General features: G+C 45.6%; 1 protein-coding gene across 1 annotated transcript in view; it reads right to left on the bottom strand.

The window, feature by feature from the left end:
- GMPS (guanine monophosphate synthase) overlaps positions 1-13,646 on the bottom strand; it is a 76,501-nt gene extending 62,855 nt beyond the window's left edge. Inside the window, exon 1 of the mRNA XM_039480276.2 lies at positions 13,320-13,646. Within this exon, the coding sequence (XP_039336210.1) occupies positions 13,320-13,346 (27 nt within the window). The 5' untranslated portion in view covers positions 13,347-13,646. The remainder of the gene's footprint in view (positions 1-13,319) is intronic.
- Positions 13,647-14,572: the final 926 nt, after the last annotated feature.

The raw sequence follows: 14,572 nt of genomic DNA, 5'->3' as shown, positions 1-14,572 counted from the left end.
GAGGTTGTGGTGAGCCGAGATCATGCCATTGCACTCCAGCCTAGGCAACAAGAGAGAAACTCCATCTCAAAAACAACAACAACAACAACAACAACAACAACAAAACAATTGTATTAGGTGAATGGAAAACATATTTTAAAAAAGAAAGAAAAAACCCTCAAACTACATACTTAAAGATCTATGCACTTCACTGCATGTACATTTTACCACAACAAAAACAAGCAAAAACAAAACACCTATTAGTGAGTTATTTTTAATCACCTCTCTCCACAAACTGAAAGATATTACCACAATGAACAACTGTTACCCTCAGCCTTCAAGGGCACTGATGGACAAGCTCTGCCATCGTGTCAATAAAAAGGCCAGCAATTACCCAAATCTAAGAGCCAGTCTGTTAAAAAACCACAAGTCTGGCCGGGCGCAGTGGCTCAAGCCTGTAATCCCAGCACTTTGGGAGGCCGAGGTGGGTGGATCACGAGGTCAAGAGATCGAGACCATCCTGGTCAACATGGTGAAACCCCGTCTCTACTAATGGTGCAAAAAATTAGCTGAGCATGGTGGTGCGTGCCTGTAATCCCAGCAACTCTGGAGGCTGAGGCAGGAGAATTGCCTGAACCCAGGAGGCGGAGGTTGCGGTGAGCCGAGATCGCGCCATTGCACTCCAGCCTGGGTAACAAGAGCGAAACTCCGTCTCAAAAAAAAAAAAAAAAAAAAAAAAAAAAAAAACACAAAACCACAAGTCGGATTAAATCCACCTTAGAAAAGATACAAAAATTATCTCAAAATGAAACGAAGACATAAATAAGAGCAAAAAACTATAAAACTCTTATAACATAGGTAATTACACAAATCTCTGTGATATTTATTGAATTAGGCAACAGTTTTTCAGATGACACCAAAAACAAACGTGACAAAAGAAGAAATAGATAAGCCTCAAAATTAAAGTCTGTGGTGCTTCAAAGAACACCTTTAAGAAAGTAGAAAATGTCAAGCCTGTAATCCCAGCACTTTGGGAGGCTGAGGCGGGTGGATCACGAGGTTGAGAGATCGAGACCATCCCGGTCAACATGGTGAAACCCCGTCTCTACTAAAAATACAAAAAATTACCTGGGCATGGTGGCACGTGCCTGTAATCCCAGCTACTCAGGAGGCTGAGGCTGGAGAATTGCCTGAACCCAGGAGGCGGAGGTTGCGGTGAGCCGAGATCGCGCCATTGCGCTCCAGCCCGGGTAACAAGAGCGAAACTCCATCTCAAAAAAAGAAAAAAAAAAAAAAAAAAAAAAAAAAAAAAAAGTAGAAAATGATAATCCACAGAATGGCAGAAATTGATAAGACACTTATCTCTAACTTAAGAAAACTCTTAAAACTCAATAAAAAAGACAACTCAATTTAAAAATGGGCAAAAGACCTGAACAGACATTTCTCCTAAGAAAATACACAAATGGCCAATAAGCACATGAAAAAATGCACATCATCAGTCAGGGAAATGCAAATCAAAGCCAGAATGAGATCCCACTTCACACCTAGTCTGATGGCTATAATCAAAAAGATAAGTGGGTCAGATATGGTAGCTAGTGCCCATAATCCCAGCACTTTGGGAGGACAACACAGGCAGATCACCCAAGGTCAGGAGTTCAAGACTAGCCTGACCATGTGGCAAAACCCCAACTCTACTGAAAGTACAAAAAGTAGCCAGGTGTGGTGATGTATGCCTGTAATTGCAGCTACTTGGGAGGCTGAGGTGGGAGAATCACTTGAACCCAGGAGGTGGAGGTTGCAGTGAGCCGAGATCGCACCACTGCACTCTAACCTGGGTGACAGAGCGAAACTGTTTCGGGCAGGGGGTACGGAGGGAGGTACAAGTAGAGAAAAGGATATGGAGAAATTGGAACTTCCTTGTGATGGCTAATTTCAGGTATAAACTGGACTAGATGAATAATACCAGATAGCTGGGTAAAGGATTATGGGTATGTCTCTGAGGTGTTTCCAGGAGAGACTGGCATTTGAATCAGTAGACTGAGAAAGGAAGATCCACCCTCACCCAATGTGGACAGGCACTATCCAACAGGCTAAGGCCAGGACAGAACAAAATTGAGGCACAGGAAAGTCGAATTCTCTCCCTTTTAGAGCTAGGACACCTCTGCCCTTGTATATAAGAACTTCAGGATATAGTTTTCAGATTCCAGGACTTGTACCAGCAAGCAGCCACTCCCCCATCATCCCCTATCACCCCACAACCCTCTCCCACCAAGGTTTTCAGGCCTTCAGACTCAGACTGAGAGTTACAACATGAACTCCCTTGGTTCTCAGGCCTTCAGACTTATACTAAGCCATGATAGCAAAGCTCATGAGCCAATTCCCCTCACTGCAACTTCCGCCTCCTGGATTCAAGCGATTCTCCTGCTGATTCAGCCTCCCAAATAGCTGGGATTACAGGCATGCGCCTCCATGCCTTTTTTTTTTCTTTTAATTTTCTTTTCTCCCTACTTACTGGTATTCCATTTCAGTTGCTTTTTTTTTTTTTTTTTTTTAAACTTTTGTCTTTTTTAAGACAGAGTCTCGCTCTGTCACCCAGACTAAAGTGCAATGGCATGATCTCGGCTCATCGCAATCTCTGCCTCCCAGGTTCAAGCACTTCTCCTGCCTCAGGAGATTACAGGCATGTGCCACCATGCCCAGCTAATTTTGTATTTTTAGTAGAGACAGGGTTTCGCCATGTTGGTTAGGCTGGTCCTGATCTCCTGACCTAGATGTCCTGATTACAGGCATGTGCCACCACACCCAGCTGGGATTACAGGCATGTGCCACCATGCCCAGCTAATTTTGCATTTTTAGTAGAGACAGGGTTTTGCCATGTTGGTTAGGCTGGTCTCGATGGTGATCCACCCGCCTCAGCCTCCCAAAGTGCTGGGATTATAGGCATAAGCCACCGAGCCCGGCCTAATTTTCTCTCATATATATCTCTCTATATATAAATACCTGTATCTACTTCTATCTATAGCCTACTATTTCTCTGGAAAAACCTGACATATACTGCTACACAGCAGACAGAAATATAAAATGTGGCAGCTGCTTTGGAAAACAGTCTGACAGTTCACCAAAAGGTTAAACAGAGTCACTATATGACCCAGAAATTCCAGTCCTAGGAATATACTCAAGAGACTGAAAACTTATGTCTGGATAAAAACTTACGCAGATATGTCCATGGAAGCATTATCCATAATATCCAGAGTGAAAACAACCCAATGTTCATCAACCAATGAGTGAATAATAGAAGGTGGTATACATACAATGGAATATTAGCAGGTAATAAAAAGGAATTAAGTACTTATTTATGCTACCAGATGAACCTTGAAAATATTATGCTAAGTGAAAGTTGCCACAAAAGACCATATATTTTAAGATTCGAGTCACAAAATGTCCAAAATAGGTACTATGGTCTGAATGTTTGTGTCCCCCTAAAATTCGTATGCTGAAACCTAATCACCAATGTGATATTATTAGGAGATGAGGTCTTTGGGAGGTGGTTAGAGCATGAGGACAGAGCCCACATGGATGGGAGTAGTGCCCTTATAAAAGAGGCCCCAAGAGCTGGGCATGGTGACTCACACCTGTAATTCTAACACTTTGGGAGGTCAAGACGGGCAGATCACCTGAGGTCAGCAGATCGTGACCAGCCTAGTCAACACGGCAAAACCCCATCCCTACTAAAAATACAAAAATTACTTGGGCATGGAGGCGCATGCCTGTAATCCCAGCTATTTGGGAGGCTGAAGCAGGAGAATCGTTTGAATCCTGGAGGCGGAAGTCGCAGTGAGCTGAGATGGCACCACTGTACTCCAGCCTGCGTGACAGAGCACAACTCCATTTCAAAAAAAAAAAAAAAAGAGGCCCAAAGTGAGGACACAGCAGCAAGCACTTTTATGAACCAGAAAGTGGGCCCTTACCAGGCACTGAACTTGCAGGTGCCTTATTTTGAATTTCTCAGTCTTCAGAATTGTGAGAAATTTCTGTTGTTCATAAGCCACTCAGTTTCTGGTATTTTGTTTTAGCGGCCCCAACAGACTAAGACAATTGGCAAATCTACAGACAGAAAACAAATTTGTGGTTGACCAGGATTGGGAGGGAGGGATGGCTGCAGGAAAATGGGGACCCTTGCAAAAGGGTAAAGGAGTTTTTTTTGGGGGGTGGGGGGGTGCAGATGAGAATTTTGTTTTTGAGACTGAGTTTCACTCTTGTTGCCCAGGCTGGAGTGCAATAGCAGGATCTCAGCTCGCTGCCACCTCTGCCTCCCGGGTTCAAGAGATTCTCCTGCCTCAGCCTCCTGAGTAGCTGGGATTACAGGCATGCGCCACTGTGCCCAGCTAATTCTGTATTTTCAGTAAAGATGGGGTTTTTTCATGTTGATCAGGCTGGTCTCGAACTCCCGACCTCAGGTGATCCTCCTCAGCCTCCCAAAGTGCTAGAATTACAGGCGTGATGAGCCACTGCACCCAGCCTGAAAATGTTTCAAAACTGACTATACAAATTGGGAGTGATGGCTGTACAAATCTGTGAACACACTAAGAATCATGGAGTTGGACACTTTAAATAAGCAAAGTACATGGTATGTGAATTATATCTCAATAAAGCTGTTATGAAAATGATTTTTGAAGAAAAGTGGTAGAATCTAGACTGTGGACATGCATGAATGTTGACTAAAATTTCTTTTAACTTGCTTGCCCAATAATAACAGTATAATAAAGTTCTACTACTACCAATAACATAAAAATAATGATGTATCTACAGGCACTTTTGGTCATCTAAAATTTCCCAAATTAATCAGAGATTGATCTAAAATTTGTCCAAAGCAGAATTTTAGAAATCTGGAGTCCTAAATTTACATTCATAATAGGACTCAGGCGAATTACTAAGAACTCATTCTCCAAATTGCAAATGAAGTAGAAGTAAATTAAATTTACATGGACCGCTGTGAGTTTTGAGATAAAATTACTGTTTTTTTGCAGTGCAAAGGGAAGTAACTAAACAGAAAAACTTAACACGTCCAGGTAACTTAAAGGTTTGAGAAACATCCCTTGCAAATGTTACAGCAGACTAGAGATTATTTACCTTTCATCAGGTCCAATGTTGTTGGTTCACCACTTTTAAAAAACAAGTAATTTATGACACTCAATTTTCAAGAATTTTAGAATAATAAATACTTTTATTATATAATTAACTCAGCAAAATAATGCTAATGTATACACATTAGACTTGAATTTTAGCCAAATTTTAAATACACAGCACTGGGATAAATCAGAGCCAAACTCAGAACAGTATGTGCTCTATAACTGGAGTGACCATATGGTCCAGTCTGCCCAGGACTCTCCTGATGTACATCTGTTGTCCCAGTATCCCATCCAGCTTAACATTTGTCTCAGATTTTTCCTTTTAACAACATACTATGAATAACTGCATTAAAGTAAAATAGGATGGGCTTGTTAATCTTTCACCTTATATTTAATACGACCTTGAGCTATATGGCTTTGTCTAGTGTTGTGTGGGCTGCAAGTTAAAGGTGCCCCCTTTAACTTCTCATTCAGTCTGAATGCCAAATACTGGTATCATATCTCTTTCCTGACTCTTCTCTGATAAACTCAAGTACACTTAGACACAGGTAATTAAGGGTAGCTAACTCTATCTAGTCTTGGGTGAACTATCTGAAGCTGCTGTTCCTGCTGACTACTTAATGTACTTCCCAATTGTGTTACAGCCATTCCTCACCTTGCAAGATGCACAGAAGCCTCGAGGCCATTATAAGATGAGTCAGTGGGAAATACGAGGTATTTGTGTAACACATGCAGGAAAGATGTTATGTGTCCCTGTGTATAAAGTACAGAAGATAATAATCTGAACACTCTTGCTACAGCAGTTTTGCCATTTACTTATTGTATTGTGTAAATCCACAATTTTTTATATGTAATATTTCATTTTGTTATAAATTTAAATTTTCCACACCTTCTTTTATGTTCAGTTACCCCAGTTTAGAGATCTTATTCCCTTTCACATTATAACAATCTTAATGAGTGTATAGACTTAACTACATAATCTCCTAGGTCCCCAAAACCATGAACCTGAAGCCATAGCAAGGGTCCACAAACAAGAAAACCAATTAACTGTTATGTTTTTACTATAGCAAAGGGATTTTTTCAACCGCTATCTTTCTTGAGCAAATACGGAAGCATCACTGTTCCACAATTAGCATGAAAAACATAATATTCTACACAACCCAGAACTGCATATGCCATTCAAAGATTTAAAATTCTACGAAACAATTACATTTCTGTTGATACACAAAGTGCTTCAGAATTATGCATTAACCCTGATGCCTTCATTCATTTTAAGCACCTAAATATAGTTTAGGTTAGAAAGAGGCATAAAAGCAAAGTTTAAGGCCAGAGCTGGGCACAGTGGCTCACACCTGTAATCCTAGCACTTTGGGAGGCTGAGGCAGGTGGATCACCTGAGCTTAGGAGTTCAAGACCAGCCTCAGCAACATGGCAAAAACCCCATCTCCACTAAAAATAGAAAAGTTAGTACAGGAGGCCAACAAACATATGAAAAAATGCTCATCATCACTGGTCATCAGAGAAATGCAAATCAAAACCACATTGAGATACCATCTCACACCAATTAGAATGGCGATCATTAAAAAATCGGGAAACAACAGATGCTGGAGAGGATGTGGAGAAATAGGAACATTTGTACACTGTTGGTGGGAATGTAAATTAATTCAACCATTGTGGAAGACAGTGTGGCGATTCCTCAAGGACCTAAAAATAGAAATCCCATTTGACCCAGCAATCCCATTACTGGGTATATATCCAAAGGATTATAAAGCATTCTACTACAAGGACACGTGCACACGAATGTTCATTGCAGCACTGTTTACAATAGCAAAGACCTGGAACCAACCCAAATGCCCAACGATGATAGACTGGATAGGGAAAATGTGGTACATATACACCATGGAATATTACGCAGCCATCAAAAACGATGAGTTCACGTCCTTTGTAGGGACATGGATGAACCTGGAAACCATAATTCTCAGCAAACTGACACAAGAACAGAAAATCAAACACCGTATATTCTCACTCATAGGTGGGTGTTGAACAATGAGAACACATGGACACAGGGAGGGGAGCACTACACACTGGGGTCCGTTGGGGGGAAATGGGGGAGGGGCGGGGGGGTGGGGAGGTGGGAAGAGATAGCATGGGGAGAAATGACAGATACAGGTGAGGGGACGGAAGGCAGCAAACCACACTGCCAAGTGTGTACCTATGCAACAATCTTGCATGTTCATCACATGTACCCCAAAACCTAAAATGCAATAAAAAAATAAATAAATAAAAAATAAAAATAAAAATAAATAAAAAATAGAAAAGTTAGCCAGGCTTCGTTGCACACGCCTTTAGTCCCAGCTACTCAGGAGGCTGAGTCAGGAGAACTGCTTGAGCTTGGGAGGCACAGGTTGCAATGAGGAGAGATCATGCAGTGTACTCCAGTCTAGGTGACAGAGCAAGACTCTGTCTTAAAAAAAAAAAAAAAAAAAAAAAAGTTTAAGGCCAGGCGCAGTGGCTCATGCCTGTAATCCTACCACTTTGGGAGGTCAAGGTGGGCTACTCACTTGAGGTCAGGAATTCGAAACCAGCGTGGTTAAGATGGTGAAATACTACTAAAAATACAAAATTAGCCAGGTGTCATGGCACACAGCTGTAATCCCAGCTACTCAGGTGGCTGAGGAAGTAGGATCACTTGAACCAGGTAGGTGGAGGTTGCAATGAGGTGAGATCATACCACTGTACTCTAGCCTAGGCAACAGAGCCAGACTCTGTTTCAAAAAAAAAAAAAAGAAAAGAAAAAAGAAACTTTAAGATTGTACCATAACAGTAATTATTCTGGACAGCAAATAATTATGTAAACAACATCCTTTGGAATGTAATTCATTAACCTTAAAAAAGTGTCAAATACACTGTGCAAGTATAGGACAAGTCTATAATTTTTGTAAAAATTCTTAAAAGAGAGAATTATTTTCCTTAAGTGACAAGTTGGCCACGCTAAAGGCAATGTCATCTGAGATTCCTGGAGGAATTTCAAAACTTTCAAGTCTAAGAACATACTACACTAAAAACAATTCCTTTTGTCTGCAGCAGCTTTTCCACTCTAAATGAGTATCCTAACGGAATAAAATCTGAAGAAAAAAAAATCTAACTTTTATCTAAGAAAAAAATTTACTGGCTGGGCACAGTGGCTCACACCTGTAATCCCAGCACTTTGGGAGGCCAAGGCGAACGGATCAACAGGTCAGGGGTTCGAGACCAGCCTGACCAACATGGTAAAACCCCGTCTCTATTTAAAAAAAAAAAAAAGTACTAAGTTGTGACAAAAGGTGACATAGTTGTTTAATTCTCAATGCATCCCAAATAAAAATTCCAGGTTACATTCCCATTCCATTCAAAATCTTAAATTTGGAAATTCCAAACTCAAAATTAACACTATGAAATGGCTGGCTGTGATGGCTCATGCCTGTAATACCAACAGTTTGGAAGGCCAAGGTGGGCTACTGACCTGAGGTCAGGAGTTACAGAGACCAGCCTGGCCAACATGGTGAAACCCTGCCTCTACTAAAAATACAAAAAATCACCCGGGCGTGGTGGCACACCCCTGTAATCCCAGCTACTCCGGAGGCTGAGGTAAGAGAATCACTTGAACCTGGGAGGCGGAGGTTGCAGTGAGCTGAGAACTCGCCACTGCACTCCGGCCTGGACAACAGAACAAGACTCCGTCTCAAAAAAAAAAAAAAAAAAACTATTAAATGTCGTTAAAGATTTTGTATCACATGCAATCACTAAGGGAGTCTTTATAAAGCATCTTTCATCCAAGTATCATATAACCTAGTCATAACCTCTCAATGAAGGTGATAGGACAGGTACCACCTTTACATCAACCAAGAGTCTCCCCCTTAGGTGGAGGAAAAGAGTAGGAAACTTAACAAGTCACCCAAAGCACTGCTCTGATAATGCTGGCTTAAAAAAACTCAAAAAAGTTACTGTGTCGGCTGGGCATAGTAACTTTTTATTACAGTGGCTCATGCCTGTAATCCCAACACTTTGGGAGGCTGAGGCAGGCAGATCACAAGGTCAAGAAATCGAGACCACCCTGGCCAACATGGTGAAACCCTGGCTCTATCAAATATAGAAAAATTAGCTGGGCATGGTGGTAGACACCTGTTGTCCCAGCTACTTGGGAGGCTGAGGCAGGAGAATTGCTTGAACCTGGGAGGCAGAGGTTGCAGTAAGCCAAGATCTCACCACTGCACTCTGGGCTGGTGACAGATCAAGACTCTATCTCAAAGAAAAAAAAAGTTACTATGTTAAATACACCCTTGCCATAGTAAAAAGTTTTTAAAGAAAAGCTGATCACCAACTCTGTGAGGATGCAAAGGCTTAAGAATAACACAATGGCCGGGCGCGGTGGGAGGCTGAGGAGGGTGGATCATGAGGTCAAGAGATCGAGACCATCCTGGTCAACATAGAGAAACCCCGTCTCTACTAAAAATACAAAAAATTCGCTGGGCATGGTGGCGCATGCCTGTAATCCCAGCTACTCAGGAAGCTGAGGCAGGAGAATTGCCTGAGCCCAGGAGGCGGAGGTTGCGGTGAGCCGAGATCCCGCCATTGCACTCCAGCCTGGGTAACAAGAGCGAAACTTCATCTCAAAAAAAAAAAAAAAAAGAGAATAACACAATGGACTTTGGGAACTCCGGGAAGAAGGTAAGGAATAAAAGACTACAAATTGGGTGCTATGTATACTGCTTAGGTGATGGGTATACCAAAATCTCACAAATCACCACTAAAGAACTTACTCATATAACCAAATGACACCCGTTTCCCAATAACATAAGAAAATAAAAATTTAAATAAAGAAACAAAATGCTGGACAGGCACAGTGGCTCACTCCTATAATCCTAGCACTTTGGGACGATGAAGAGGGAAGATAGCTTGAGCCCAGGAGTTCCAGACCAGGCTGAGCAACACAGCAAGACTTGTCTCTACAAAAAATAAAATTAGCAGTGTGGGGTGACCCACGCCTGTAGTCCCAGCTACTCAGGAGGCTAAAGAGGTCAAGGCAGCAGTGAACTGTGATCACACCACTGCACTCCAGTTTGGGTGACAGAGCAAGACCCTGTCTCAAAATATACATATAAATTAAAAATTGAATAAAATACTGTGTATAAAAAGTAATTAAAATAATCCAAATGGTTTTATAGCTTTTAGGTCCCTCTCTAGTTTCTGTCATGCAAAAATGCCATTTTAGAAAATCCTGGTAACTGAAATGTACCAGAAAGAGTAATCAAAACCAGCTCTTGTCCAACTTGTAATTTATGAACTAGGATACACACAGCAAAGACCCAATCAATGGACAAAGTAATCCTATATATAGCACTTACACTTTCCTCCCAAGGGAAAGGTGGTTCAGTTGTAGGCTATGAAAAATAAGACTCCTACTTATTTCCAGGTGGGCCTCTTAGAAATATGCAAAATAGGCCGGGCGCGGTGGCTCAAGCTTGTAATCCCAGCACTTTGGGAGGCCAAGGCGGGTGGATCACAAGGTCGACAGATCGAGACCATCCTGGTCAACGTGGTGAAACCCCGTCTCTACTAAAAATACAAAAATTAGCTGGGCATGGTGGTGTGTGCCTGTAATCCCAGCTACTCAGGAGGCTGAGGCAGGAGAATTGCCTGAACCCAGGAGGCGGAGGTTGCGGTGAGCCGAGATCGCGCCATTGCACTCCAGCCTGGGTAACAAGAGCGAAACTCCGCCTAAAAAAAAAAAAAAAAAAAAAAAGAAATATGCAAAATAGCCGGGCGCGGTGGCTCAAGCCTGTAATCCCAGCACTTTGGGAGGCCGAGGCGGGTGGATCACGAGGTCGAGAGATCGAGACCAACCTGGTCAACATGGTGAAACCCCGTCTCTACTAAAAATACAAAAAATTAGCTGGGCATGGTGGTGCGTGCCTGTAATCCCAGTTACTCAGGAGGCTGAGGCAGGAGAATTGCCTGAACCCAGGAGGCGGAGGTTGCGGTGAGCCGAGATCGTGCCATTGCACTCCAGCCTGGGTTAACAAGAGCGAAACTCCGTCTCAAAAAAAAAAAAAAAAAAAAAAAAAAAAGAAATATGCAAAATAAAGTAGCTGATGTAAGGTATTTCCACATATGTAATATTTCTTTACTTAAAATGTTTATATCAATGGCATGTCATCATTTGTCAGGATTATTTTTTCCTCAGGAGTACATACAATAATCATAGACTTGATGAAGTATGCTAATTCTCCAGATGTTCCTCTTAAAAATGTTTCAATTCAGTCTACAACTAATTGTTAACATAGTTTTTAAAATGTTTAATTATGTTATAAAACATATAGAACTTTGAAATAAAATTAATTCACCAAACTAATAAGATTAGCTTTGTAATTCCAAGTCTAGCAAAACAAACAAAAAATATCAGTTAGGGAAAAAAAAAATCCTCTTATATACTCTGGAAACAGATCTTACACTTTCCTCTGCCACTTAGTTTCGTGGCAGAGGAAAAATACTACTCTCAAATGCACTATGTATTTTTCAAAACCCATAAATCAGATTTGAGTCCTTCTAACACCAGTTATTTCCTCTATCAGCATAAAGATGAATCTTTCCAATGAGTTGTAAAGCTCAAAACCAGACAGAAAAATGCTCTGCAAGTCAACTAGTATACAGGAAAGAGCTAGACAATGAGGTTTACATTTGCTCCTGAGGTCAGAAACAGAAGGTTTGTGTGTCTTCATTAGTTTTATAAACCTCAGAAAGAGCTCCCGGACCTAACCAACACTGGTTCCTTGGTTTAAAAGAGTTAAAATCAGCTACCTTATAATCTTGACTCATTTGTTCAACAAATAGTTTTTGAATGATTACTGGGTGTTAAGCAGCCATTCAAGAGGACCTCTAAGATGTGACCCTTGAGCACCTCCTTTTAAAAAGAATGTTAAAATTCTGCTTGAACAAGTCACTACTGCCTGACGTCGAGCACCAAATCCCACTCGAAGTATATATTCCCACCCACCCGAACCAAAATAAATTAAGTTTTTTCCTAAAGCTAGGCCCTAAACAGCGTATAGGAGGAGGTGTATCTTACTGAAGTAAACCGCAATTCAAAACTGCGCGGTTTCCCGCTGGCAAAACTGACTTAGCGAAGGTCGGAAAGAACTCCAGGCCAATGAAAATTTTAATACAGAAGTGAAAGCGACGGTGCCCAATTCAGAAGCGGGACGAAAGAAAGAGGAAGGGTCTAAGAAATAAGTGAGTTGGAGGCGAGGAAATGCCCAGAAGCGGTCAAACGCGCTCTCCCCGCTGGGTACGTCAAGGTGGCAACTTTTCCAGCACCCCGGAACTCCCGACCGCCCAGCCCTCGGGCGAACAGGCACGGCTCGCGTTCCGGGGGTCGGGGGGACCCGAAAGGCTGGGAAGCGAGTTACCCCGCAAACCAGCAGGCTAGACACGGAGCGAGCTGGACGGGGGCGGGACCTGGACACACACACTTTCCCTTCGACGATGGGGGAGGGGGAACGGAGTGCGCGACCCGGGGCCACCAGCTCTCACGCGGGCCTGCAGGGGCGTGGGGGGAGGGGGGCCGGTGCAGCCCCGCGGGGCTAGTCTAGAACCGGCCTAACCGCCGCGGAACCCAAGGCCGGCGGGGGAATGGAGCGGGCCTCGCCGAGGGCAGGCGGGAAACGGGGTGGCGGGAAGACCGGAGGCTCGCCTAGCCCTAACGCCGCACAGGAGGCCCCGAACCTGCCCTGCCTCCGGCGGGCCCCGGGATAGCCACAGCAGGCCCCCACCCTCCCAAAGGGACGGGGTGGGAGCCGAGGAAGCCCCCACCCGACCCGCAGACACACAAGCCCGCTCGCCTCCCTACCCCCACCCTCGGGCCGCGCTCGCGGGCTCTGCGCCCCACAGCTGCGCGGGGGAGGCAGGGGCCAGCGGCGCGGCCGCGGGGAGCCGATGCCCTCCCCGACGCCCGGACCTCGACTCGCAGACAGAATCAACAAAGCACCGCCGCTCCCGAGGAGAAAAAACGCCACAGGCCCCGACCAGGGACTCTCCGACGCGTGGCTGCCCGGGCCGCAGGGCTGCGCGGACGGGCTGGGGGGAGGGGGTGGGGAAGGGCCCCGCTAGGTGGCTCCCCGGCCCGGGAGCCTCGCCTCCGCAGGGAAGCGGTGCGGCAGGGACCCCCACGCTGACCTTGGAGTCTCCGTTGCACAGAGCCATCGGGGCCAGGGCCGGGGCCGCGGCGGCGGCGGCGGCAGTACGAGACGGGGCGGGAGGGTCCCGGAAGGGTCGGCGCCGCGGGCCGAGGCTGAGAGGGACGCCTGGTCAAGGAGCAGCCGGCTACGGAGAGGAGCCAGCCGCCAGAGAAGCGCCGAAAGGAGCAGCAGCCGCGGAGCGCGGGCCCCAGCGCCGCGGGAGAGGAGACCAGCAGCGCGCACGCTGCCCCCGCCTCTTGCTTCCGCCCCAGCCGGCCACTGGGAGGAGCCAGAGCCCGTTGAGCTTGGCAGCCGAGCCTCAGATACCCTCCGCCGCCGCCGCCAAACCGGCCGGCCCTCGAGAGGAGGGGCTCGCGGCGGCTTGCCCCGCCCTCCAGGCCCGCCCCCGCCGGCAAAGCCGGCCGGGTCTCCGGAGGCCCGCCCTTGGGAGGAGGGGCCCGCGGCACCAGGCCCAGCCCCCGCCACGAAGGCCTGCCGGTGGAGAAGGAACCACGGAGGCGGGCGCCCGCCTCCGTCCCGCCCGCCCTCGGGAGGAGGAGACCGCGGCGCCCATCGGCTCCGCCCTTCCCGCCTTCCCACCGAGGAGCCCGCCCCGGGAGGAGGGGCCTGTGGCGCCGGCCCGGAGGAAAACCGAAGCCGAAGCGGAGCCGGTTTGCCGCTGGCCGATTTGCCTGCTGCCTGGGACGGCTGCGGGAGGCTGGCGGCACCGAGAAGGCGTCCTGAGAGCTGGGCCCCCGGCGGAACTCTTAGCCGGTGGTGTGGCCTTAGGGAGTCGGACATGAGGGAGGCCAAGACTGCTTTGGAAGGTTTCTTGGCCACATCTCAAGGACGTCGTTGTAGGACCTGATCACTTGGAAACTGTAAAAGTTATACAGCTCCCCACAGAAAGTTCCACAGCAGGTGCAGTATTTCCAAAGAGAAGGGAGTTTGGGAGTGGTCATCCGGTGAGCAGCTGGGCCAGGAAACTGGTCATGAAGCTCTGTTGGCACAGCAATGTTTTTATTGGGATTGTTGGTGGGAAAGGGGCTGCAAACCCTCCACCTACCCCTTGGCAACCACCAGGATAAGGTGTTACCTTGAATCTGGTTACCTAGAGGCCTAAATCGGGATTGGGGTATAAAGAATAATACTTGAGATGGCTTCCAGCTAACAAAGCCTTTCCACAAATATTATTATAATACAGCCAACATTTGCTGCGGTCCTCTAGTTAGGATATTAAGGAGCCAGTGA

The sequence above is a fragment of the Saimiri boliviensis genome, chromosome 9 (genome assembly GCF_048565385.1).
Source record: "Saimiri boliviensis isolate mSaiBol1 chromosome 9, mSaiBol1.pri, whole genome shotgun sequence".
NCBI lineage: Eukaryota > Metazoa > Chordata > Mammalia > Primates > Cebidae > Saimiri > Saimiri boliviensis.
The sequence above is the reverse complement of the archived record's forward strand: the minus strand, read 5'-3'. Positions and strand labels throughout refer to the sequence as shown.